Source organism: Ictidomys tridecemlineatus, chromosome 7 (genome assembly GCF_052094955.1).
Source record: "Ictidomys tridecemlineatus isolate mIctTri1 chromosome 7, mIctTri1.hap1, whole genome shotgun sequence".
Classification (NCBI taxonomy): Eukaryota; Metazoa; Chordata; class Mammalia; order Rodentia; family Sciuridae; genus Ictidomys; species Ictidomys tridecemlineatus.
In genome coordinates this window covers 177,899,786-177,927,360 of record NC_135483.1, presented here as the reverse complement: position 1 = coordinate 177,927,360, position 27,575 = coordinate 177,899,786, and the positions used below count along the sequence as shown (strand labels likewise).

The 27,575-nt window shown below is 38.3% G+C and overlaps 1 protein-coding gene across 11 annotated transcripts in view; it reads left to right on the top strand.

The window, feature by feature from the left end:
- Fn1 (fibronectin 1) overlaps positions 1-27,575 on the top strand; it is a 64,625-nt gene that overhangs the window by 11,852 nt on the left and 25,198 nt on the right. For 7 of the 11 annotated variants that reach the window (XM_021730731.3, XM_013361361.4, XM_013361363.3 and 4 more), the window contains exons 10-25: positions 1,119-1,271; positions 3,149-3,277; positions 4,188-4,331; positions 8,999-9,120; positions 11,053-11,236; positions 11,431-11,607; positions 12,303-12,431; positions 12,532-12,621; positions 13,280-13,474; positions 14,371-14,643; positions 16,004-16,270; positions 20,499-20,593; positions 22,046-22,214; positions 22,627-22,713; positions 24,848-25,039; positions 26,352-26,624. In XM_021730731.3, the coding sequence (XP_021586406.2) occupies positions 1,119-1,271; positions 3,149-3,277; positions 4,188-4,331; positions 8,999-9,120; positions 11,053-11,236; positions 11,431-11,607; positions 12,303-12,431; positions 12,532-12,621; positions 13,280-13,474; positions 14,371-14,643; positions 16,004-16,270; positions 20,499-20,593; positions 22,046-22,214; positions 22,627-22,713; positions 24,848-25,039; positions 26,352-26,624 (2,679 nt within the window). The remainder of the gene's footprint in view (positions 1-1,118; positions 1,272-3,148; positions 3,278-4,187; positions 4,332-8,998; positions 9,121-11,052; positions 11,237-11,430; positions 11,608-12,302; positions 12,432-12,531; positions 12,622-13,279; positions 13,475-14,370; positions 14,644-16,003; positions 16,271-20,498; positions 20,594-22,045; positions 22,215-22,626; positions 22,714-24,847; positions 25,040-26,351; positions 26,625-27,575) is intronic. The other 4 variants (XM_005331847.4, XM_005331842.4, XM_005331849.4 and 1 more) reach the window with 1 other exon arrangement.

The window sequence follows — 27,575 nt, the reverse complement described above, 5'->3', positions numbered from 1 at the left end:
CTATTTACTCCTACTTCACCCAATAAGACAATTTGGAGAAGAAAAATCTATGTGATATATGTGTATACATGTTACATCATGTACATTCAAATTGAAAAAAATATGATTTATATAATCATCTGAATCCTTTTAAAATCTCATTGACATGCTTTATTGTCCAAAATACACAAAGACAATTAAAAATGGTTTTTTTTAGAAATCTGAAAATATAAAGTTGCAAAAGTTTGACTTTTGTCAAGATCACACTTTGGTGTGCTTGAGTCACTTAAAACAACTTGTCTGTGTTGTAGTCACAGAGCTATAGTATTGACACGTGACTGTTTGGCTGGCATTAGCTCTAACACTTATCAAATACCAAAGTGATAGAGACAAATCTGAAAATTTGTTTTCTGACAATAGGGAATTTTTTTAAAAAATCTCCAGTTTATATGGAGAAAGGGGAACCAGTATCTTTTATTTGTTTTCAAATTTCAAGAGTTCCAAACTGTGCATTTGATTTTTCTGGTTGTAGAATCAAGAACTTGTATACTCTGCAGCGTCAACCATGAACAAGACTCAAGGAAACCACCCATGCATTTATTGCTTTCTTTGCAACAAAAGATCATATTGAGTTTAAAAGGAAAACTCACTTTTGCTTACAATTCAACACCCAAACACAGTTTTCCTTTGAACTAGAATAAACTGGAAATAGGAAAATTAAAAGCAGTACTCAATCCAGGCTTCTACCTAAAGCCTGGTAGATGAGTGAACATTCAGGTATCACCTTATTTTAACAATCCCCACCAAGGGACCAAATTGTATTCTGTGCATGTATGAATATGATATCGTGAATCCCACTATTATATATATTTTAATACACCAACAATAATAAATTAAAAATTAAAAAAAAAAAAAACAAGCAAACAAAAAAACCACACTTTCCCTTTGGATGATGCTTCCTCTCTCCAGAGCTCAGAACACTCTGCCTCTACCTTACAGCTGTAGGTATTTTTGAGGCACACAAGTCTTTCCAAGTGAGAATTCTTAGGAAGACTAGACTGGACTGATAATGGTGTTTGCACACCTGCCTTGACCCTGTGATTATTTATCAAATGCATCGCTTCTCCATTTCAAAACAGCCCATGAGGAAATCTGCACAACCAACGAAGGAGTCATGTATCGCATTGGAGACCAGTGGGATAAGCAGCATGATATGGGCCACATGATGAGGTGCACGTGTATTGGGAATGGCCGTGGAGAATGGACATGTGTCGCCTACTCCAAGCTCCGAGGTATGTTGCCTTATTAACCAAAGCATTTGAGAGAACAAAGGGTACACAGAGAGACTTTAATGTGAAAACTTGTACTTTACCTAAAGCAGAAGAATCCCCCAATGCCACTCCATTAGTCAGTCTGCTATGCTGAAGAAGTTCATTTTGGGGGGCAGCCAGTTAGGAAAAGCTGGCAGGATGATTCTTTTCTTTTCTCAAAGAGATTTCCGTTTATTACATTTGATGGGACATTATCACAGTGAACAGATTTTAGGAAGATTTTGGAAAAACTTTATAGAAAACCTATGATCTTTGTGCTTTTTCCATTTTTAATATTTCTCTTTCTTTGTCTCAGTAGCAATGAGAAAAAGCACAGTAAAGTGGAATGTCTGTGAACCTTTGCCCTGTGGCATTGAAGGACAGAGGAGGGGAAAATTGATTCTATTTTGGCAGGGGGAATACCAGGGATTGAACTCAGGGTCACTCAATCACTGAGCCACATCCTCAGTCCTGTTTTGTATTTTATTTAGAGATAGGTTCTCACTGAGTTCCTTAGCACCTCAATTTTGCTGAGGCTAGCTTTGAACTTGTGATCCTCCTGTCTCAGCCTCCTGAGCTTCTGGGATTATAGGTGTGTACCATGTACCCGGCCGAAAATTGATTCTTGAAAGAGGTACATTGGGTGATATCAGCTCAGAATAGAGGACATGCACCAACTCTCTAGACCTCCCCCAGGAAGATAAAACCCAGTAGAGTCAGACTGGGCTTGGGCCTGGCTCTAACTTTGAAATCAAAATGCCTGTGCAGTTCATGAACTGGTAAGATCCGGCACAGTAATCCTAAGGCTCTAAAGCATTCCAAGGATGGAAGAACTTAGGCTGAGCCAAAAGGGTGGCTTCCAAAGCAAGAACACATTTGATCCTCCGAGCTTTACATGATACCACAGCATTTGTGTCTAAAAGAGATGGAATTATTTCTACAAAGAACAAACACTGCCATTCTAAAATCAGACTCTTGTAGATTTGAATTTAAGAAGAATTTAAGAATACGTGGAGTGATTCATTTCCTTTGTTCAGATTACTTTCCCTGCTTTGAACCCAAAGATTCAATATGAGGAGGTGTTGATTCATTCAGACTTTCAGTTTTCTACTTCTTTGATTTGAAAAGTAATATTTAGGTAGAACTCTGAGCTAATAAATAGTCATAATAGTAGCTAGTGAGTGGATATTGGCTTGAGCTTGTTCCTTTTGTGGTGTTGAATGGATACACAATCCAGGAATAATAGTAATTGCATATGATATGGCAGAGCCCTTTTGGAGCCTTACTTACTTAGTATGGTGTGCAAACCAAGTCCTCCTTTTACAAATGCAGATGCTAAAACCCAAAGAAGCAAAGTGATTTTCTCAGGATCTCTCACGGAGTGAGACACAGAATTGATTTAATTGAACTTTACAAAGATGCATTGATGTAATTTTATTTCCCTAATCCAATGTCTCCTCCCTTCTCCCCATTCCAGAGACCAGATCACAACACTGTGCTGTGTACTAAATATTATGTTAAATCATCTTCTTATGGCAAGCAGAGATTTAAAGAAAATTATCACCTGAGCAAGTTTCTTTTCAGAAACTAAGACATGTATTTGTTTAAAAATTGGCTTTAGTTGTATATGCTGTAAACTTGAACATTTATGTCGATAAGAGAAAATTGGGGGAGGGCAAAAATTGTAATACTGACTAAGCTTTGAAAAAAAGTTAGAATATTCTATACCAGTAGAAAGTTCTTCTCATGCAATCTGTTAATAATCAAGATGGGGGAATATGCTTTGAAAAGTTTAATTCATTTTATTTTGTCAGTGAGATTTTGAAAGTTCCTCACCCATCTAACTCTTCTCTAAACAGATCAGTGCATTGTTGATGACATCACTTACAACGTGAATGACACATTCCACAAGCGACACGAAGAGGGACACATGCTGAACTGTACCTGCTTTGGTCAGGGCCGAGGCCGATGGCAGTGTGATCCCATTGGTGAGTAGCCCTGCTCCTGGGATGGTTTTGGGTATGAAGCAGGGCCAGTCAGTTTTAGATAAGGAAAGCTATTCAATGCTACATGGTGGAAGTTGATCCAGAGTTTGCCCAGCTGTTTACAGAGCTGTGCAAAGTCTTTTCTGTCTCAATAGTGGCAATCATCTGTTTTAATTCAATAAATTTAGTTCTTTAGTTCTGACTCACGTTAGGAAAAGGCACTTTTATTTGCTGAACGTGCATTAAAATGGGCAAAGAAGTATGCCAGCGCTACCTCCTTCTAGAACACTCCATTTTTTAAAGAACACTCCATTTTTTCCCTTTAAAGTAGCACTGAGCAAAGAGGAAAGGTTGGATCTTAAAAGAGCTGTGTTCCTAGTGCTCCAAAGTTTAGGGTAATTTATTAATACTTCTTTACTGAAAGAAGCAAGTTGCTCACTACAAAAACAAACTAAGATTGACCAAGGTGGGAAGGATCCTTAGAAGCTGCTCAGTGGGTACTCGTAGTTAAAATCTATTTCCCCCAGATTTTAAGGAAGTATATAATGTGAAATTATTGCACATTTTTCCTAGCTATTCAAATGGCAAGCCAGTTACACTGATATCATTAAAATAAAATATGTAATTTTTAGAAAATTAATGCTCAGACTAATACTGATCTTATTCTTTTCATTTTTACTCAGAAACATATCTGTTTTTAGAAAACTAAATATTCCTTCCAATGGATATTTCTTAAACTAATCATCCTGTAAGGCAAAGAATGTGAACAAAGTGTTTTTTAACTGCATATAATTATAAGGAGAGTTGGACATTTTTATTCAACTTTCTAAGAATGCATGCTCTAGCACCCTGAAATTTACTTGGTAGACTTAAATCTTCAAGGCTGTTTATCTTTTCCTTGCATATATTCTAGATCAGTGCCAGGATTCAGAAACTCGGACATTTTATCAAATTGGAGACTCATGGGAGAAACATGTGCATGGTATCAGGTACCAGTGCTACTGCTATGGCCGTGGCATTGGGGAGTGGCACTGCCAGCCCTTGCAGGCCTATCCAGGTAAGCAGCTCTGTAACTGTCAGAGGGAACTGTCGGTGGTTATAACCGCAGGCAGCACTAGTGCTCATCATACTCTGAGGCCCAAGGCACGGGCTTCTCTCTTTTCCATCCATTTCTCATATCATTGTCTAAAAATGGATTAAGTTTTTGAATAAAATGATTTTCCTTTCTCCCCTCCCCAATCTATCCAGTGAAAGGTACGAAGGCTCTGAACAGGCATATCTATATAATTTTCTTTTTTATATAGTAGAATGCTCCTCTAAGTTACAACACTGACTCATTTTATCTTCACACCCATACATGGAAATAGAAACCATAGAGTGAGTGGTGCTGGGGGTTTGGGGCTTTCTATCCTGGTTCTTGACAGAGAAGTTGCCTCGAGAGGGGATGAAGTGCAACTCGGGGCATGTGTTTGCTCCCCATGTCACCTAGGCCCTCTTGGTGTAAAGCTTTCATTTGTTTGATCAGTTAGAATGTAGAACAAAGTATCCTGGGCCAAGAGTTGAGTAACTTGGTCATCTTTGCCTACACAGTTCAAACACCCTCAAATGTTGTTGCTGGGTTTTTCAGGACACAAAGACTTGATTTCTAGCTGTAGGTGTTATGAATTCATTTGGGGGAAATTTAATTTTTTTTTTAAATTTGCTGAATGATTACAATAAAACATTAAATTATGGAAGTCTACTTCTTCAGCCTCAGTTTTGTGAGCAACTACTGAGGTATAAAATCTCCTAAATCTCTATTAATTTTAGAGAGAATATGGCCCATAATCAGAAAGAAAAAGATTTTAGGGGTGTCAGAATCTGTATATGACAGAAGTTAAAATTAAATTAATTTCCTTTCTCTGGAATGTGATAACAGAGTCTCTCACACAGGGAATGAGCTATGGGAGCCATTTGGCCAAAGGCAGCATTAGCCAAACCTTGGGTCTAAACTCTATTTGTTGCCAAAGGGATAGCAGTCAAGCTTCTGTTCCCCATTTACTCATCTGTAAACTGGGGGGATTGTAGCTAATTACCTTTAAAATTCCTTCCACACTAATAATCTGACAGTTTGTGATCTTAAATAACAGTCACCATTGCATCCTTTCTATGACCCTGGGAGATTTAGCTCTTGCCAATCCTCAGACATTATCAGGTCTGGAGAAGGGACTGCATATGCTCAGGGCACAGACCCACCCCTCCTTTAAGTTGTGTTTCTTGGTAGATTTAGGCTAAAGAATCACCTAATTTTTTTTTTTTTTTAATTTAGCTAGGCACTGTGGCACACATCTGTAATCCCAGTGGATCAGGAGGCTGAGGCAGGAGGATTTCAAATTCAAAGCAGCCTCTGCAATTTAGTGAGACCTTGTTTCAAACTAAAAAATAAAAAAGGGCTGGGGATATGACCCTGTGGTTAAGAACCTCTTGGTTCCATCCCTGGTATCAAAAAAAAAAAAAAGTAAAAAAAAAAAAATTTAATATAGTTTTACATCTGATTAACAAAAGCACTATAGGTTCAGAAAATATGCATTGGGTTTGTTTTAAATGATGCAACCAGAGGATAGAATCTTGTAAAGAAATATTCTTGTTTTCATGTTTACGATTATTGAAATTGATGTGGTAATTGTTGGAAACTATTTTCTCCTGAGTGATTTACAGAAATCTTTCCTCTATTTTTTTTTTTTTTAAATAAACCTGTCCACACAGCTGCTTGCTTGCATTTAGGTGGATCTGTTAGAGATGTAATCGGGGTGGGAAGGAGTCTTTCGGTTGTAGTTTTACCTGATGCCTTTGTTCCTGTTATCTGAAAAAGAGGAGGGCCAGGTGTCCATTGCGCAGGGGAGACCTTGGGGAAAGGGCCTCAGCCTCATTCTTAGGTGTTTGTCTCTTTGCTCAATGGCTCATGTGAAGCATGTGGTGCTCCAAGAGTGTGGAAAGAATAAAGCGACAACGGATTGCCAACAGAGCGTCTCTGAGCCCTGTTCTGTTTGTTCCTCCTACAGAGGACTTGTTAGAGTTGTTCAAACTAGCAAAAGATATGTGGCTTTTGGTTTGTTAATAAGCAACTAGGAGAACACAGAGCTTAGCAAATTAAACAGACGGAAAAGTGACTGAGTCTAAAAATCATGAATGTTTAACTTCTACAGGGTCACCGTTACTGGAAATTAATCATTTTGACCTTATTTTAAGCTGTTTTTATAAGGGTAGACCTGGTGTCTATCTTAACTACTTTATTGTTTGTTTGATCATACTAAAGAAGAAAGGGAGTAAAGATTTTGGTGGTGAATTATTGGTAGTATATTGCTACTATATGCCAGAGAGATTAATTGGAGAATTTCTACCAACCAGCCAATATTAAAAGAATGAGCAAATCCAGCATGGCTGTGCACACTGTAATCCTAGCTACTGTAAAGGGTGAGGCAGGAGAATCTCAAGTTCAAGGCCAGTCTGGGAAATTTTGTGAGACCTGGTTTCAAAATAAAATTTAAAAAGGGCTGGTGATGTAGCTCATTGGTAGAGATCTTGCTTATTAGCACATGGGAGTCCCTGGATTCGATCCGGCATCACCAAAAAAATTAAAAATGAATAAATAAAGGTCAAAAATTTAAATATTGTCAATGGTGTCTGAATTGTATGTAGTATAAAGTAGAGTGTGGTGATTAAAAGGAATTTAATTGACTTCACAAATAACTGACACAATTTCTTTGCTTCTTGGGCAAAAATATGCTAAGTCCCCACTTGTTATTCAGTGCAGTTCCATTAAAGGTGTGCCACGGCATAAGCCTCAACATTAAAACCTAGAATTTCAGAACAGCGAAGAAAAAGGGGCGACTCTAGTGTGCTTTTCTTTGGCTAGGATCAAACCATCATGGTAACCTTTTCCCATATCCCTTCATTCCCCTTTGTCATCCTCCTCCTCGTGGACTTGGCAGTATAATTATTCTTAAAGGTGACTTGTATTGTCTTTTTAAAACTATCTTCATAGACGTTCATTCTTCATACACTTCCCCCCGCCTCAAAGTCATGATTGACACCCTAAATAAAATGTATACCAGGTGTCTCTTTTCCTGAAGAGTTTGTGGTAGGATTTCTTTCAAGGATCAATATTTATACAACCTAATGCCAATGATCATAAATAACTTAAGGATCTGATATTCCTCTATTTACTGACTTATATGAAAGTACTTTAAATAGTCACATCTCTAAAACTTTTCTTAAATATTTATCTTTAAAAACATATTCATATTTGTGAGAATCTCCATGAACAGAGGGATGTCTCAAAGAAGGTCATGTAACTTTTGCCAATTGATTAAAACAAACATCCTGCATGTTCTGTGAAATATGTGTCACTTTAGAATGGAAAACTGTGAATTTTATATATGAACTTTGATAGCCATGTGGCCTGGAAATATGTACCCTCAATGAAATTAAGATTCAAAGAATATTTGGATCTCCAACCAACTTTGAATTTTTACCCGCATGAGAGTCAGTGTATTATTCTAGGACTTTTAAGTATACCTAGATTTACAAGTTAGATAATTATTCTGCTAGAGAAGACTTTGTTTTCAAAGATAATTTAATGGCTAAGATACTAAATATATTTATAAATAAGTTACTATATATTCGAAAATAAATATACTTTTCCCTGAGACCTTTCAGGAAACTTAATTCTGTTAATAATCTGGTGAAGTGCTTTATTAAACAAACAAAATTCTTGGAAAGGTTATTTATTACAAAGAACTTTTTTTATTTCTAGAACATTGAACATTGGCTGACATTGTAGAGAATACAGAGTTTAAGAGAAAGATAGTTTTCTGTTCTATAAACCTAAATATTTCAGCACTGTTTTGTTTTATCCTAAGTGGAGTCTATTGTATTAACAAATTGATTCTCTTTCCTTATTTTTCCTTTTCCTTAAACAAAAGAACCAAGTCCATAACAGTCACACATACCAATATGTGGAAACATTGAATTTATTATGTATTTCATAATGTCATTTTAGTTGTTAACTCCTTTTGAAAAAAATTTTTGATCTTTTAATAATTTGACCAGTGGTGAGATTTTAGAGTATACTTTTTGAATAGAAATAAAGCTAGATTTCTTTTTTCAAACTGACAGAATGCTTAGGCTGATGAGAAATAAAACTGGGTTTTTAATTATTACCTTTGTCTATTTGCCTAAGTTTTGGCACCATTTAGAAATGTGTTTGTTTTACATCATGTCATATGGCCTTTGGAATGTTGTTTTCTTCTCAGATAGCAGAGTCGTTGGTAATGAAACTTTCACAAATTAGAATTTTCTTTAAAGGAAACAATATAATCAGTAAATGAAGTTTGTATTCTGAATTACATTGTCTGTGTTAAAGCAATTTCACTATTGTTTCACAATTTTCCTTCGAAAATAAAGAAGAAAACAGATTAAGGAGATTTAAAAAAAAACAATAGTTTTATTTGTTGTAAACATTTGTGTTTCTCATTTGAAGAACAATAATAATCATCTAAGAAAGAATTTGTTGCATTGATTCCCGGTGTCAGGAGGTAAAAGGCTTTACCAAGCCCAGATCATTTTTATTATAGTAATATTAACTGATAAGCAATCTGTTTTTAATGATGACATCATGAACATTAAATTTTAAATTGGAGTGAATACTCTATATAACCAAATCTCATCTTTTAAAATTTTTAGGTACATCTGGTCCTGTCCAAGTAATTATCACTGAGACCCCCAGTCAGCCCAACTCTCACCCCATCCATTGGAATGCACCAGAACCATCTCACATCACCAAGTACATTCTCAGGTGGAGACCTGTGAGTATCCATCCAGAAACCCTGAATACTGAGTATCCCAACCTCACCAAATTCTGATATGTTTCTTTTGTTTGTTTCTAGCTTTTGAGTCAACAGATCTGATTAACTATCAGTATGTTTTCTTAGTGAGAATATATGGCCAATCAAATTGACTGGTTTTTTTTTTTGTATTTAGAATTTAGAAATTTATGTTACAAATAATCTTTGCAAGGAATTAGAAATGATAGCATAAACTTAATCTTGCCCAATGTGGGAAGATAATCTAATTTTTTTGCATGTCTTTCAACTCTATTAAAGGAAGAACTTATTGGGATCCGTCCTGTAAATTAATTCCTTTCTTTTTTGATTCACTTTTTAAACCATATTTTTGTTTTGTTTTATGTGTGGTACTGAGGATCAAACCCCAGGCATCCTGCATGCCAGGCAAGTGCTCTACCACTGAGCCACATCTCCAGCCTAAGATTCATTGTTTCAAGCATTAATTTTATCTCCTAAGGTTATTTAGATAGAAGAGAAAGAGATGGATGAGAGGAAAGTGCAGATGAGGGATGATAGTTGGTTTATTTAAAGAATGAGCCCTGTGATTTTCTAAACGTCTAGAAACTGAAGAAACCATACCAAGGAAGATAATGTCTATTAAGCTTTAGTTTTTCTTACCCTCTCAAACCTACCCCAATACAACTTCTAAGTTCATAACATGATTTGAGGAACAGTACTTTAAATACAGGAGAAAATGTCTATTAAAATGAAAACTTTTCGATTGTTTCCTTATGAGTATATTTTCTAATCTTTTCTTCTGATAGCTAATTTTAAAAGCTCACATTGAATACAAGTTTACTACCAATTTGGAGCTAATTTTAATGACTAATTTCAAAATTTTTCACAGAGTATTTGAGTTAAAATTTAAGTTCAAAGGATACTAGGATCACTTTCATTTATCCCCAAAATATAAATGGGCACTTGAGCATTTGAATTAAATCTGTGAACTGGTTGATTGGGCAATTAAAAAGAAAAATCACTGGGGATACAAAATGTATTTTGATACTCATACTACTTTGAATATTTATACTTAAAAGGATTTCGTCTTGTTTGAAGTTAGGGTGTTTCTTCTCCACACATTCTGTTGCAGTGAGCTTTGTGATCTATGACATATTAATGAAATTGAACAGGATGTGAAAATGTAAACCAGGAGCAAAAGATTAAATAAACTGAAATTACATTCTTCTATAGTCTTGCCCAAAGTTAGCTGACCACTTTTGATGGGATAGTTTGTATCCAAGAATGAGTCACAAAACCAGACCAGTTGAATCTTGTTTGTGCTGTCCCCAGAATCTGAATCGCAAAAACAGTATGGTGCCTTGGAACACTTCCGCAGGGCAAGAAACTTGAATTGTATCCCACCAACTTAAAAGATGATAGAACATATTTCCCATTTTAGAAAGGAAGCTATCTCTGCTTATTGTAAAAGTGGGGAAAAAAGTGGGCAAGATGAAAATTTAGGATATCATAATTGTATTCACCAATATTAAGTAATTGCTCTTGCCAAAGCAAAGGTGTTCAGCGCTTGCAAATTCATAATCTCCAGCATGTCACATAACTCTTGGTTTTTCCACCTGTTAAATGAGTGCAGTGATACCAACACTACTGAGTAGGATGCAGGGAGGTGAAGGTCAGTGGGAGAAAGCAAGCAAAACAGCACAGAGCTATAAACTCTCAATAAATAATACTTACAATACAATTATTAACATCAACAAACTTTACTACTAGTCCCTGTTCTGAATTCAGTTTTCCACGATCATCCTCCAGAGTGGAGCTGAAAATCTCCTCATTTGTCTTTGAAGATTGCTCACCCTCATTCATCTCTGAATGTGCATCCTTGCACACTCTTGTGTGATTTTTTTTCTTTTTTTAAAATTTCATTTAAATTTTCAGAAAAATTCTGTGGGCCGTTGGAAAGAGGCTACCATTCCTGGTCACTTAAACTCCTACGTCATCAAAGGCCTGACCCCAGGAGTGATATATGAGGGGCAGCTCATCAGTTTTCAGCAGTATGGCCACAGAGAAGTGACACGCTTCGACTTCACCACCACCAGCAGCAGCACCCCCAAAGGGACCAGTACGTACCTAGCATCCTCATGTCTACACCTGGGTATCCCAGACTTGGGCTCCCTGCAGGACCTGCTTCATTCTCAGTTTAATTCCTTCCGTGAATGGCACCTCCATTTTTTTAAATGACAGTATTCTTCAGACAAGAAGGGTGAACATTCTAGAAAACTCAAGGACTGTCTCCCCCTTTCTGTGGCACTCTAGGCAACACCGTGACAGGAGAGACGACACCTTTGTCACCGGTGGTGGCCACATCTGAATCTGTGACTGAAATCACTGCCAGCAGCTTTGTGGTCTCATGGGTCTCAGCTTCCGATACTTTGTCTGGATTCCTGGTGGTGTATGAGCTGAGTGAGGAGGGAGCTGAGCGACGGTACCTGGGTAAGCTAAACACGGTTTGTCTCAGGACAGGTTTGGAGGGGTGATGGGTAGACCCCCTGGGGACAGGGCATCATACGTGGTCTGAACACTCTCCCCTCTGATAAGTCAGGGAGGGGCTGACCCTTTACAGAACTGGCTGAGTTCCTGTGAGCAACGACACTTTGTCCTGGTCCCTGATGTGAGCTTCACTGAGCACCAAGTATTTGCCTGGACATAGGTTTGCACAACAGAAACTATTTTCTCATGGCAGTGATTATATATGAGGACTACCTCTGATGATGGTAGCTTTGAAGAGTGCTCAGGTCCTTTGCTTATGCTTTTCAGATTCCCATGGTTAGAGATCTTTTACAAAGTTTGTTGAACTCATTCATGGGACCAGCATCCAGGTCAAGAAAAAGAATATCCCTCCCACCCCGACCCCCATCACTTTCTGCCCATTGCTGCTACTATGACTTATAACCACACAGAGCTATTTTCAAAAATTTGGGGGGTGGATTATTAAAACTATGCATCTTTAGGAGAAGATTTTGGAAAAACAAAAGAAAAAATATCCCATAGAACATTAATAATCACTGATTATCTTTTACTACATCTCCTTCTAGTCTTTTCCCCCCTGTGATATGTAGTTCTTCTTAGATCAGCTGTGGGGGCATTGGTTTGCTTTGATCAGTGACCTTTCCTTTTTTATTCCAAAGAACTCCCGAGCACGGCCACTTCTGTGAGCATCCCTGACCTGCTTCCTGGCCGAAAGTACATTGTAAATGTCTATCAGATAGCCGAAGACGGGGAGCAAAGTTTGATCCTGTCGACCTCACAGACAACAGGTACCTGTGTGCTACATGGTGTTCAAGGAATCCTTTTGTAAAAGCAGGGCTATAGCAAAGTTGCTCAGCTGCCTCACTTCCTCCTTCCTTTCTTTGTTAGCTCCTGACGCCCCTCCTGACCCAACTGTGGGCCAAGTTGATGACACCTCCATTGTTGTTCGCTGGAGCAGACCCCAGGCACCAATCACAGGTGGGCTTAGCCTTGTTCTTTGGCTTCTTTGTTAATCTTTATGGCTAAGTGTGGCAAGAGCAGATTCAGACTGTGGATCAGTGTAACATGCCATTTTTACCAACTCCTTACACACACACACACACACACACACACACACTCACGCGCACACCCCTGCAAAGGCAGCTCATTGGCCATTACAGCAAGCATTTCCAGGGCTGCAGAGGTGTGGCATTTCTGAAAACCTTACACTAAGGCTTACTCTTAAAGAAAAGCTAAGTTTCCTATTCAGCCTCATAGTAGACAAAGAAACAGACAGGGCTTGAGAGCTCTGTGTTCAGGCTGGTTCATTAATTGCTTCCGTAATCCAGAGCTCAAAGAAGAGAAATCAGCCTAGCATGAAGATTTCCACCTACTGGCTTTTCTAATTGACAGTTATTAAGTATCTCATGTCTTCAAGGATGATATTTATTATTAAAAAGGTTTGTATGGCTCTTCTTATTTTATCTTTGTGCTGAATAGTCATTAGAAGTGGTAGCATTGAAAGAATCAGAAAGAATCTTGCTGATTCTTAACTAATCAAGCAAAGTGTAAGGGTGACTAGAGAGGGGAGGATTCATGATTTTCTTAGCCTCTGTTTTATAAAACAGCGCTTCATACTTTTCTCCTGACCCTGCAGGCTACAGAATAGTCTATGCACCATCAGAAGAGGGCGGTAGCACCGAGCTCAACCTCCCCGAGACTGCCAACTCTGTCACCCTCAGTGACTTGCAGCCTGGAGTTCAGTACAACATCACCATCTATGCCGTGGAAGAAAACCAGGAGAGTACTCCTGTCTTCATCCAGCAAGAAACCACGGGCACCCCACGGTCAGGTAATGCTCCCCTTGGTGTCTTCTCCCCTCAGGCAGCTAGATAACAGGTAGACCTCCTGGGATCCAGTTCATTCCATTAGCCTCCTGGGGAGACCTGGAGTACAAAGACAAGGGTTGATAGTCCCTGAGGGAGGGTTGCTTTCTCTCTGTCAGTAGTTCCTACATCCAAATCATCTTAAACTAAGGATATTCCGCTGAAGTGTCCACAATATAAGTAAGGGAGCTTATCAAAGACAGCTGTTGGCGCTTCTAGTCAAAAACCAATTTTACCATTAATTTTTCTTATTTTTTTCCTCAGAAGCCTAGGGTCATTTTATCTGTTGCTCTTCGGATTATTATAAAATAGTTCAGTAAAATAAGACCATCTTATCTTTTGGGCAGTTACCTTAAACTGGATTTTTTATATGTTTAACTTCTCTCTCCAAATTGACACTTCTTATGCTGTAAACTCATACATTTACCTATGTATTTTAGACACAAAACTTCAAATTTCATAATGTAAGCAGTATGACTGAACCATGAAAATCTATGCAAAAAAAGCCAATTATCTGGTTAAGAGACAAAATTTAGCAGTGCTCTGGAGGGTAGCTCCATGAAGTGCCTAACATGTCCAGGAAAATGGCCTTAAAGACAGTTTTCAGCTGGCCATGGTGGTGCACATCTGTAATCCCAGCAACCTGAGAGACTGAGGCAGGATTTCAAGTTCAAGGCCAGCCTCAGCAACTTATCCAGGCCCTAAGCCACATAGTGAGACCCTGTCTCAAAATAAAAAATTAAAAGGGCTGGGGATATGGCTTAGTGTTAAAGTTTCCCTGGCTTAAATTCCCAGTACAAAAAAAAAAAAAAAAAAAAAAAAAGTTGGAATTGTGAATGATGTGCTGTTTCTTGTCTGTTAGATAAAGTTCCCCCTCCTAAAGACCTGCAGTTTGTGGAAGTGACAGACGTGAAGGTCACCATCATGTGGACACCCCCTGACAGTGCAGTGACCGGCTATCGTGTGGATGTGATCCCTGTCAACTTGCCTGGGGAGCATGGGCAGAGGCTGCCCATTAACAGGAACACTTTTGCAGAAGTCACGGGGTTGTCCCCCGGGGCCACCTATTACTTCAAGGTCTTTGCTGTGAACCAGGGGAGGGAGAGCAAGCCTCTGATTGCACAACAGACAACCAGTATGTACTCTTCCTACCTGTGTCTGCCCCACCCCCAGCTTCTCCACCCTCACATCTGACCTATGTGGAAGTGCAACCTTGCTGTTCTATTAACCTCCTGGGTTTACACTTAGCAGTAGAAAAATGCCCAACAGGGAGACTGTGTATTGAATGTAAAGCTCACTAAACTTGGAATGAAAATTCAGATAAGCTCTGTGGATGGTAAATGGTAATCCATTTCCAATACTCAGGGGGATGGCACTAAGAGAACCTAATTTCCTTTGCTAATGGAAGCATGGTTAAGTAATTTGAGTGCATTTTGTATTTAATAAATATATCTAGATCTAAGTTAAAATGTAAACTACTAACACTTTTATAGTAGAATTTAAGAATTGTAGTTGGGTTAGGGATGTAGCTCAGTGGTGGAGCACTTACCTAATATGTTCAATTTCCAACACTGCAAAAAAAAAATGTGGAAATGAATGTGTCTACTATTTTGAACACTGAGTTGTCTGCTCAGTTCTAGCAAAGTACTCATATTTAATCTTCATTTTAATCTTATAAAGGAAAATATTATTATCTCTACTGGATTCAGAAAGAAACTGAAACATTTTTGAAGTTCTGCAAGTTGTAAGGTCATAGAGCTAAGAAGAGCTAGAACTGGCTCTAAAATCTGACTTTTTGATTCTGGACTCCCTGTTTTCAATTATACCCAGCCACCTCCTAAAGATTTCTTGTATCTGAAATGTGTTCTAGAATTCTGAGGGGAAACTGCTAGTTGTCATACTCAAGAAGAAAACCCACAATGAATGTGATTCTTTCAGATAGTACAAAGTCACCCATGTCTACTGAGAATCTGTGATTATAATTATTGTCTACTCAGAACCATGCGAAAATAACATTTATTTCTCCAGCAAAGGACTATTCATTTAATAAATGCACAGACTCTTCCTTTGATCCATAGGGAACTTCCGTCTTGCTGTCCTTTCTATTGAGTTTATCTCTCTTCCCATAACCTTTCTGGCTCTGAGCAAATTGTGGGGTTCACAAGTATTTGTTTTGCTTTTTTAAGAAAATGCCATCGCTTTAATGTAATTGTAATTTCTGAGTGTGATGGGAGATCTTGCTGAAAATGAGACTGTCCAAAGGATAACCCTCAAGGGGAAAAGGTCAAGGATTTCTCATGGCTGACACAGTGTTTAGGCAAAGTTGTACAAAGTGCTCTGCCTCTTAAAGGCTCATTTTCTCCAGAGTTTTGACTTTTCCTTTAGTTTCTACCTTGAGTAGAAGAAACGCAACACTGTTTGGTCAAGCTTTAAGATTTCAATGAGATAATTACTGATCTAAATATTTCTTGACATGTTTCATCTTTTTTTTCTAGAACTGGATGCTCCCACTAACCTCCAATTTGTCAATGAAAGTGACACAAGTGTCCTGGTAACTTGGACCCCACCTCGGGCCCGGATCTCAGGGTACCGACTGACGGTGGGCCTGACCCGAGGAGGCCGGCCCAAGCAGTACAACGTGGGGCCCTCTGTCTCCAAGTACCCTCTGAGGAACCTGCAGCCTGGGTCTGAGTACACTGTCACCCTCGTAGGTATCAAAGGCGACCAAGAGAGCCCCAAAGCCACTGGAGTCTTCTCTACATGTAAGCCAAAATTTAGCTCTTTTTTTTTTTTTTTTATGGTGCTGGGGATTGAACCTAAGGCCTTGTGCATGTAAGGCAACCACTCTACCAACTGAGCTGTATCCCCACCTGTATCATAGGTTCCTTACGGTATTTTTGCAGTCTCTGTTCTTCCATTTTTAAAGGTTAACTTTAAAAACTTAGTACATCATTTAAAGCAATGCTACTAATAATGTGCTCTACGGATTGGCTGCTGGGCCATAAATTGTTTATTATTCATCTGCTACAAGACAAGGAGCTTGTGCCAGAATGTAATTCAAAAGCATGCTGTTTCATTTAGCTGATAAAATTTTTGAAGAAAGATCTTCTCTATGAGGGCTGGTGATGTGACTGCATCGGCAAAACACGTGCCTAGCATGCCCAAAGCCCTGGGTTTGATCTATAGTGGCTCAAAAAAAAGAAAAAAAAAATTTTTTTTGCATACATTGCCAAGTTCCCTATTTCCTCCTAGGCTAGCACTTTGAGTAGCATAATGACCCTGCAATTAGAAAAATTGAATTCTATCAGACAAAATAAATTTACCAAATGGTTAAGACAAACTAAATCAGCATCTCTACCTATAGTTTATTACATCGGGCATCAAATGATAGCCATACAAGCAGAATCAAAAATATCTAGGGACTGAGCAGAAACCAACCAATAGAGCAAGAAGCTGAGGAAATTATTTCTCCCAAGTGTTGTTGACTGCAAAGCATTAAGTACTTCTAAAGGACACAAAAACGAACTTTCGTTTCTTTCATTTTTTTTTCTTTTCCTTAAAAAACTCTTGAAGTTCCACAGAGGGTGAAAATTCTAACAATAATTTTTGGTCATGTTTCTACTTTTGCTCAACATTTTAGAGGAAATGGTCTTAAATCTTCTATATATACACATCACAATAAAGGCCTCTATTCACAAACTGATTTCCACTAAGTACATTCCATTTACATTACAAAGAATTATGAGACTCCTTATTGCTAGCCGAATATTATTTGTTATTTTCAACTTGACATTTTGAATTATGAAAACATCTAACATAAGCACTTTTTTCAGCATATATTGCAACCATGTACTAGTTTTCAATTTCCCAAAAGCTTTCTACAAATCTTCCTCTTTTACTAATTTAAAAATATAGACATTCAAAAGCAGTAAAAAAAAAAGTCAAGACAACCCTTAGTTTCTACATAACTCTGGAATTTATTTCCCAAAGAAAACTCTCTATAAATGTTTCCCCATAGGAATCCATACTTCACCAAAAACTTATTTTCGTTTAAATTTGGTGTCTGGCCAATGAAGGCTTTTTCCTAAATGATTGTTAATCACAGGCAAATGAAATTTGCTTTTAATTTGAAAGAAAGTTCACGTTAAAATTTCACTCTTTTATGTCATCTGGTTCTGAGAGAGCCTAAAATCTGCTCTCATGAAATTGTCTTTGTGTTTCTTAAGAAAGGCCTTCACAGAGTTAGAATGGAAAGTCCTGTGCCTGTTTCCTTTCAGCAGACAGCCTTTTTTACTGAAATGTAGAATTATATAGTTGTCTTTTTCATTAGCATGAGACATATTTTATGTACTTCTCTTTTTTTGCTGGATAGAGTAGAGTGCCTATGAAATGAAAGAGAATTTTTAGTGAAGATAACAATAATTAAGTGGAGTGAGGGGATCAGTACAGGAACTTTTCTTGGGGGGGAGAACTTTTATATACTTATTGGAAATGCTATTTTTTGCTCTCTTGAATATGTTTTATATATGTATGTATATATATTTACTTAAAATATAATTATATTTGAATTAAAATGCTAATAGCAAAATTAATTTTTATTATGTAAAGGTTAACATAGTACATTGCAGAGTATACTTTCAAAAAACATTTGTTGAAGAGATGATTGATTGAGAAAGAAATGATAATGAGAACCACTCAGGCCAGCTTATATTTAAATAAACCAACGTAAACAAGGAGTTATACAACTTCATTTGAACCTCAAACACTCCTGTGGCTGTAAACATCCGCAGAGCTTGCTGTTTTTGAAATTACTTTTAACTTTCTGTAGCTTTTTTACTGTCTTACTAAGCTGAATTCTGGGAATAACTTTCCTGAGTTTTATAACTTGTGCTGAATTCTTAAGAGCAAATGTGAGAAAAGTGGGAAGAAGCAGCTATTTCTGGGGAAAATATGGCTCACTCCTTTATTGATAGGGCATATTTTATTTCTTTAACAGCCAGGCAGTTCTTCACCTAACAAGACCTTCCAGAATCTGTAACTCGTAGTTAACAGTCACATCCTTTGTTTGACATCAGTTTGTGGGTTTGTGGTTTGGTGATTTTCCTGTAATGGTCTTCCCAGACAGAGAGGATCATCTTAAACTTGGGAAGATTTTCCCTGGCTAGCTCAAGCAATAGAAAATACCCAGTTCTAAAGTCCAGGACTGTTGGAGAGAATGTAATTTGTGAAAAAGTTGTGGCTTTCACAGATGTTCAATAAAAGAAATTGACTGTTCTCTAAATTGTTTCTTGCGGGCCATTAAAAATGGTGACCCCCGGGTGGCCCTGGTATTTTGGCAAAGTGAGCCACAGCCACGTAATGTATGATTTCAGAGGTGCTGGAGAGCACCAACGATCACCCACCCCCGTTTCCCCAAATGCCACCAGAATAATATACTTAACAAAATAGCTCACTAAACCTTAGCTTCAGTTCAGCCATGATAGCAGCCTCTGCAAAATGTCCCACACAGATATTTGACTTTTTCCCACACAGTATTTTAAAAATAAAAATAAGAAGTAAGACATTAAAATCCAGACTGAGGGGGAAAAACAGTGTTGAGTCTAAATTCCCACATGGCTTAGAAAGAAAATAATAAAACATTTGATTGGAGCTACATAGACTAGAGTCTGAAGACTTTTTAATCTCTGTTGGTGTAATTCTGAAGGATAACTCTTTGTCTCACTAGCCATTCATGATTTAGAAGAAATGCTTTCAGTAGTTATTTTTCCCAGTGAGAACAGAGTTTGATTGGGACATAAAATGGAAGGAATTGTGAAGGCATAACCCAGGGCTAATAATGTGCTCCAAACCCTTGAACTTAATTCACCCAACTCAAACTTCTTGGCTTCCAAAGCCTCATCTTTCTAAGTTTACAACAAGAATTTGCAAGGCTGTTAGGAGTGCCTGCCTTAACTGTGTACACATGCTCTTTCTCCTCCTTGCTTTTTTGAAGTCATTTAAAAATTTTGTCCTTTTTAGATATACATGATATAGAGTGTATTTTGACATATACATATGGAGTATAACTTATTCTAATTTGATTCCATTTTTTGAGGTTGTACATGATATGGAGTTTCACTGGTGGCATATTTATATATAAACATAGAAAAGTTATGTCCAATTCATTCTGCTGTCTTTCCTATTCCCATCCCCACTCCCTTCCCTTCATTCCCCTTTGTCTAATCCCTTGCTTTAAGGAATATTTTCACTAAGAGAAATAACTGGTGCTAAGATGCTAGGAGATGCAAAATAAACCTTTGTTATGATTTCTAATTCTAGTGGTAGGATACTAAACTTCTATAGAATTCTTATGAATGAACAATCATATATTAAAGGATGAATTTTTACAATTAAAATACATCCATGATTTCAGAATTTTTTAACTTTTGTATGGCATCACTTACCAAAACCAAAAATATTGGTCCCCATTGTGGAAAATTCAGCAAAAAGTTATTTTTAGATCACATCTGTAATTTTACCATTGCTCTTAATGTTTAAGAAACCAAATGATCATCTGTTTGCAGTGACCAGTTACATATTTTATAAGGGACTTTATTCTGTTATAAGAAAATTTATTGTCACCAAACTCAAATCCCAACAATAATGAAAAGCCACAAATGACAGAATCTAAGGAGTTGAAAGGGTTGTCTAGCCACCTGTCATACTCAAGTGTGATTCACAGACCAGAGTTGGCATCATTGGCCGGTTTGAAAAGCTAGCTCCCCAACCCCGTGCTGGACCTCCAGAATCAGCACCTGGATTTTCACCAGGTTATTTGTGTGCCACATTGATCATTGAGAAGCACTGCTCTTCTCACCTGATGAAGTAACTCCTTCTCCATCTACTGGTTCATTAAACTCAAGTTCTAGATAAAGATACTTGTTTTTTTACATTTTCTACCATCATTTACGAGTTGAAGGTGTTGAACACATGTGTGGGTTCATTTCACAGTGCAGCCATCGAGCTCCATTCCACCTTTCAACACAGAGGTCACCGAGACCACCATTGTGATCACATGGATCCCTGTTCCAAGGATTGGGTTTAAGGTAAACTGCAGATGTTCCTAAATTCTTGCGATGCAGGCTTGATAGAGCCCTCCTGTTTTTGCATGCAGTAGATAGAAGCTGTGCAGGAGAGGAGACCTGGGTGTTGTCACCTGCCTCTGTTCACACCTGGAGGATCCCCTTGCTTACCTTGTTCAGTTGCTGCAAGGATGGACTGAGGCTGTGTGTGTGCTTTGCAAAGGGGAAAACATTAGCACGGACCTGTTAGTTGTTGCTGTTTTTATTTTCTCTATCCTTTCCCCCAGGGAACTACATTTAAGAAAAATGTAGGAGAACTCCATTTGATGTGTTGTTCTAAATGGGTGCCAGGCAGTTCACAAAAGCCAATTTGGGGAGAACAATTAAACTCGGAGTCATTTAAAAATCACACTTTTATCCAATCAGTTTCCTTTTGACTTGTTCAAAGCCCCATGGGTAAATCTCTTTAATAGAAGATTGAGGTCTCCCCTGTAGATATCTGGATTCATGTTCTTTAAAGTAATGATATTAGGGAAATGATGAATACAAATGAATATGCTTGAAAGAATTACTTTTGTTGTTTATGTAGAGAATGGAGGAAGAAATAATTCATCGAGACTGGAAATAAAGACTAAACCCCCAGGATTGTTTTTAAAATAAGCCAGAGGTCATTTCCTTTTTGAGTATATAATGGCCATATTGATGATTAGGCCACTTATTGAGACTCCTTTTTGAAGTGTGCCAATGTACCTTGTGGATTTCCTTTAATGGCATCAATCTAACTTTCAGATGCTGCGTAGCATATGAAGGATTTCTCTGAGGTCTAACACCATTTCATAACACAATGTTACCTGGGTATTTGAAATAGAAATTTAAAAGGATTTAAAACTATGGGCACATTTATTTTAATTCTTCTTTTATAACATATCCTGCAGCTGAAACTGTGAACATAATGTCTTCAACAGGAGGATTGTGTGTGTGTGTGTGTGTGTGTGTGTGTGTTTAATAAGAGGTGCTACAGAGGCTGGTGTCCTGAAATGGCAACTGAAAAGTGAACTGGATGTAAATAACTCATTTAATAGAGTTCCTAGGGAATTTCCTCTCACACAAAAGAAAATAGAAGTGAACTATATCATGTGGCCCAAAGCCCCCTGTTTATACCAGAAGGTCCTTTATCAAGCAAATCAGCATTTTCAATAGAAGGTTCCAGGCATTTCTCTGGAACCTTCCATCACAAACCACCTTAGTGCTATTTGGATGATACCTCTTCTACCCTGGCTCCAATCTAGGGAATTTCCAGCTGAGGTTGGAAATAGAGCTACGGCACGTCCCCGGTGAAAGTACATTGTGTGTTTCTGAGGAGCCATGATATGTAAAGTCTAACCACAACCTCTCAACATGTATCTAGTTTATAATTTAACTATGATTTAACCAGAAATGCTTTTCCTTTGTGTTGATGTGCTCTCCTCCCTCTAGCTGGGTGTGCGACCAAGCCAGGGAGGTGAGGCCCCACGAGAAGTGACTTCAGACTCAGGAAGCATTGTCGTGTCTGGCTTGACTCCAGGAGTGGAATATGATTATAGCGTCCAAGTCCTGAGAGATGGGAAAGAAATCGAACAGCCGATTGTCAACAGAGTGGTGACACGTAGGGAGAGTTCTTGTGTTTTTTTCTTTTCTTTTAGCTTTTCAAACTGTTCTACTTTTTAAAATCTGTCAATAGCACTATTTATAAGAATAGTATGGGGGAAAAATCTTATCCCGACTTACTATTTAGAAATTTGGAAGAGCGGATCCAACTCATGCCAGGTATTTTGGGGCATAAGATATGTTCTTTCCGTGTCAAGAGTATTTGCAAACTGGAAAGATGGAAATAATTCCATTAGTAGTACAAAATAATCGTGCACCATGTTTTCATACTATAACTTCTATAATTTCACCAATTCTGGAAGGAAGGGAGGGAGGGATAAAGGGAAAAGAAAGAAGGGGAAGAAACATTCCTCTGGCCAAGTACTTTGTGTGAGCTCTCATTTTTAATTTAACATTTTCTTTTTGCATAGCACTGTCTCCACCGACAAACTTGCACCTGGAGGCCAACCCTGATACTGGCGAGCTTACTGTGTCCTGGGAGAGGAGCACCACCCCAGGTAGGCCTGGGACCAGTCAGAGGGTTTCCAAAACCAAGATTTTATACTAAACAAAGGTTTCAGCTAATGTTGGTTGCATCCATACCTGCTATACTTAACTTGAGGAATATAACTAGTTTATTACTTGTTCTTATTTGACTGTTAAAATTTTTGTAAGAAGTAGCTGGGTGCAGTGGCACATACCTGCAATCCCAGTGGCTTAGGAGGCTGAGGCAGGAGGATTGTGAGTTCAAAGCCAGCTTCAGCAACTTAGTGAAGCCCTTAGCAATTCAATAAGACCCTGTCTCTAAAATAAAATGTAATATTAAAAACAAAATAAAGAGGCTGGGATATAGCTCAATTGGTCAAGTGCTTGCCTCACATGCATAAGGCCCTGGGTTCAATCCCCAGGACCACAAAGAAAAAAATAAAATAAAGGCTGTGGATGTAGCTCAGGGATACATTGCCCCTAATTGCCTCTAGGTTCAATCCCTGGTACAAAAATAAAAACCTGTAAGAAGTATTTCTTGCACACCTCTACTGCTATGTGGGTATAAAACTGAGGTAATTATCTGTAAGTCTGATCAGTCTATACAGTCACACAAGGTAAAAGTAGCTCAAAATATCCTTTCTAATCTCCCTCTGAAGTCTAGAATGATTTTGGTGAGTTTTTTTTTGTGTTGTTGTTGTTTGTTTTTAAGTATATGAACACATAGTTTAGGCCAAAGCTACCCAGTTTCCAACTGAGTTACTCTGGTTTTGAAACTTTCTGCTGGGGAGTTTCATGCTGGCTGGCAGCTAGTCATTCATCTCCAGTCTCAATGGCCTCATCAGATGATCACAAACCAATGCAATGACCTAAATATTTTTTTCCCATCCAGCTGGATTTCCTTGTATAACACTTTAGTGTTCACCTCGTTCCTAATGATAAAATAGACCCTTGTTTCCTTGTCCTTTGGTAAGTTTAACATCATCACTCTTCCACCTCTTCTCTTTGGGTCCTGAAGATCTCTAGTTGTTACCATCTACTTGATTCTCTCCCTTCTCTCCCTCAATTATTTTACTGCCCAATTTCCATGATTTCTGAAGTCTTCAATAATTTATAGACTTTTTCTAGAATGAGCGGCATCACCTTGGTTTCTCTTCCTGAAAATCCCATAGGTCGAGAGTATTTCGTAAAATGGGATGGCCCTCGGCTGTCCTACGGAGACTTGATCATTAAGAGAAAGCAGAGGAGAGTGGTAGGAGGAGAGGAATTTGGTCATCATTTCCCCTTTTTCCAAGATTTCTTTTCTTTTCTGTTGTTGCTGAAAGGTAGCATTATTTTTTGTAGTTGACACACAAAATTTGTACATATTTTGGGTGTACAGTAAAATAATTGAATACATAGAAACAGTGTGCAATGATCAAATAAGCATCTGCATCTCCTGAAATACTTATTATTTCTCTGTGTTGGGCATCTTTAGACTCTTCTAGTTAGTTCAAAATATATTATAGATCATTATAGACTATAGTCACCCTGCTGGGCTGTAGAACACTAAAATGAATCCCTCCTATCTAACTGTATTCTGGTACCATTTTCTTACCTACCTACCTACCTTTCTTTTTCTTCCTTCCTGCCTTCTTTCTTTTTGTTTTTGGTAACAGGAATTAAGCCCAGGGGTGCTTAACCACTGAGCCACATCGTCAGCCCCCTTTTTTAAAAATTTTTATCTTGAGACAGGGTCTCACTAAGCTGCTTAGGGCCTCATTTAATTGCTGAGGCTGGCCTCAAACATAAGATCCTCCTGCTTCAGCCTCCCAAACTGGCTGTCACACTGCCCGGCCCATTATCTAACCTTTCTGTATCTCCCTTCCTTGCTACTCTACCTAGTCTCTAGTGATCTCTATTCTACTCTCTTCTTCTATAAGATCAACATTATAATTTCCACAAATGAATGAGAATACACAGTTTTGTCTTTCTGTCCTGAGCTTATTTTATTTAACACAAGATTTTCTTGACCGAACTCAGACTCTTGGTCAACCTCAAAGGGTTGAATAATAGTAGACTCCTTAATAAACACTCTATCTCCTTCGTCAGTCCATCACGGAGTCTTGTTTAATCCTCTGTGGGTCTTCAATGCTCTGTGGTAACTTCCTCCTTTCTGTTCTGCAGGTATCACTGGCTATAGAATCACCACCACCCCTACAAGCGGACAGCAGGGTAATGCTTTGGAAGAAATGGTTCGTGCGGATCAGAGTTCTTGCACTTTTGAAAATCTGAGTCCCGGCCTGGAATACAATGTCAGTGTTTACACTGTCAAAGATGACAAGGAAAGTGTCCCTATCTCTGATACCATCATCCCAGGTAATAGAAAAATAAGCTGTTATCCTCAGAGTGGCATTTTCAATAAGAAGGGATTAGCATCTTAATCCCCAGATGGCTGAGTGTGTCAAGTGTGTTTGGGATTTAATGCCAACCTCCCAACCGCACTTTCCAAAACTACGCAGTCAAAATGACTGTTTGGACAAAGGCTTGCTGATAACACTGCTTCACTGTCTGTGCTTCACTGGGATGCTCTTTGTTGCGATGGGTATGTAATGGAGTGGCAACCGTGGCATGAACTCTCTACTGTTTGCTCACGTGGAAATTACTAAAACGTCATGTGTCTGTACTCAGTGCTGACGGCCTAAAAGTAATATGGTAAATGCATCCCATCGGGACATGTGTGCCGGATTTTACAGCCAGTTTCTGCTTTTAGCAGCTATCTATAAAATATTTTTTTGTCTCCATGTGTGAGCACTGATATAGTGTATGGTTGACAATATCCAATTCCTTATCTTGCAACTTTTTTAAAATTGGAGGAGGGAAAAGACAATGAAGAAGGCAATAAAGGCCACGCCCACAGTGCATTCCTTCTTATGAATTGAAAGCCGGCATCGCAAAGACCTGTCTAGGGATACATTTGTTGTTTGTCCAAAATTGGATGATGACAGAATGAAATTACTGCACAGATTGTGTCCCCTTTGGCACTGTTTGGCATGTGTTTACTAATGCTGATTAAATAACTTTGATTATGAATTAAAAGATTGGCAGTGGCCTTGGACGAAAGCCTGTCTGTCCTTGGCCTGAATGTGCTTTTTTTGGAAAGGCACATTTCACACCGTACATCCATAATGCATTAGTATTATCACCATGATGTTGACATGAGTTTTGTATGGGGCAAAAAACAATTCATCAGCCAGTTTTTTTAAAACCTTCATGCAAGCTTTGATTTTCCTACTGAAACAGCTTGAGATTTTTTTTTTTTTTTAAATCATCGCTGATACTTAATGTGGATATTGTGTCTGGGTTCATGGTTTTGACATCCTAAACTGGCCTATGATTTTTAGGAATCTGAGAAGTCAAACTGTACTGTTCAGGGACATTTTCAAAATGCAAGAAAATCCCTAAAAGAATATTGTAACCTGTTTTATTTTCCCAGGAAAGCAAACTATTCATGATGCTTAGGACATCTTTTCAGATCATTTGAAATTGATTGCATATTACCATCATTGCTTTACCATTCTATCAATTTGACTACGGATAACCTGATATACACTGCTTTATTTTTTCCTCTTTTTTTTTTTTTTTTGCTTCTATTTTCCTGTTGCCCCCTCTTCGCTTTGTAACTAAATAGAGGTGCCCCAACTCACTGACCTAAGCTTTGTTGATATAACCGATTCAAGCATCGGCCTGAGGTGGACCCCGCTAAACTCGTCCACCATTATTGGGTACCGCATCACAGTAGTTGCAGCAGGAGAAGGGATCCCTATTTTTGAAGATTTTGTGGACTCCTCAGTAGGATACTACACAGTTACAGGGCTGGAACCCGGCATTGACTATGACATCAGCGTTATCACTCTCATTAATGGCGGAGAGAGTGCCCCTACTACACTGACACAGCAAACGGGTGAATTTTAAAAACTTCTGTGTTTGACACATGGATGGTGTTGCATGCTGCCAACAGCCACTCTGGTTAAATATGGATGTTTCAAGGGAGAAGCCAGCAATTGGCCACATAGATGAAGACGGGAGGGATTGAGCCTAAGGAGTCTAAAGCATATGCCTGACTAATTGAAGTCGTATGCAAAGAGTCTTAAGTGCACTTTCATTTAAACTGCAAGTATGCATAAAACTAGAGGAATCTAAGATGTCGGATCTAGTAAATACAAAGCAGCAGAGGTGAGTTAAATTTGTAGACCTAGCATTTTTAAAAAAATACCTAACATGAATACCAAATTTTAGGATGAACACCAGTTCATGCTGAAAGGTACTTCCAGAATATGCCATTACACTCTTCCTTCTACCCCTGGATGAACTCCACCATGTTCCTTCTTTGTAGCTGACTGAAAAGCCATCAAAATTTACAGTAGAACGGAAGGGGTTGTTTTGATGTACAAGAAAAATAAACTTCAGCATATGCTAGATTTTGTTGCTATCATAAGGTAAAGGAACTCCTCTTTAACCACAGTCTGGGGACCAGCATGCAACATCTTAAAGGTTCTCTGCCCTGCATGGGAAGAAACATGCTGAGAACCAATTTGCATGAACCCTTCTCACTTGTAAGTAGAATTCACGGAATGGAATTGTGGCTATGCCATTAGATCATAGATATTTCATGTCGGGGGGACATTTAGGACCTTCTTGTCTTTTGTCTGTGTGCATGTGTGTTTGGTTTTTTTTTTTGGAACGTACCCGCTATGTTTCTTTTTGTTGTGTGGCAACTTAAGCCTCTTTGGCCTGGGATAAAAGAATCTTAAGTGGTATTCATCATGTATGTAAAAATCAACGTATTTAAAAGTAGATTAAAATGATTCTTTAGAACACATCGATGAGGGCAGAAAGGTTAAAGGGGCCTAAC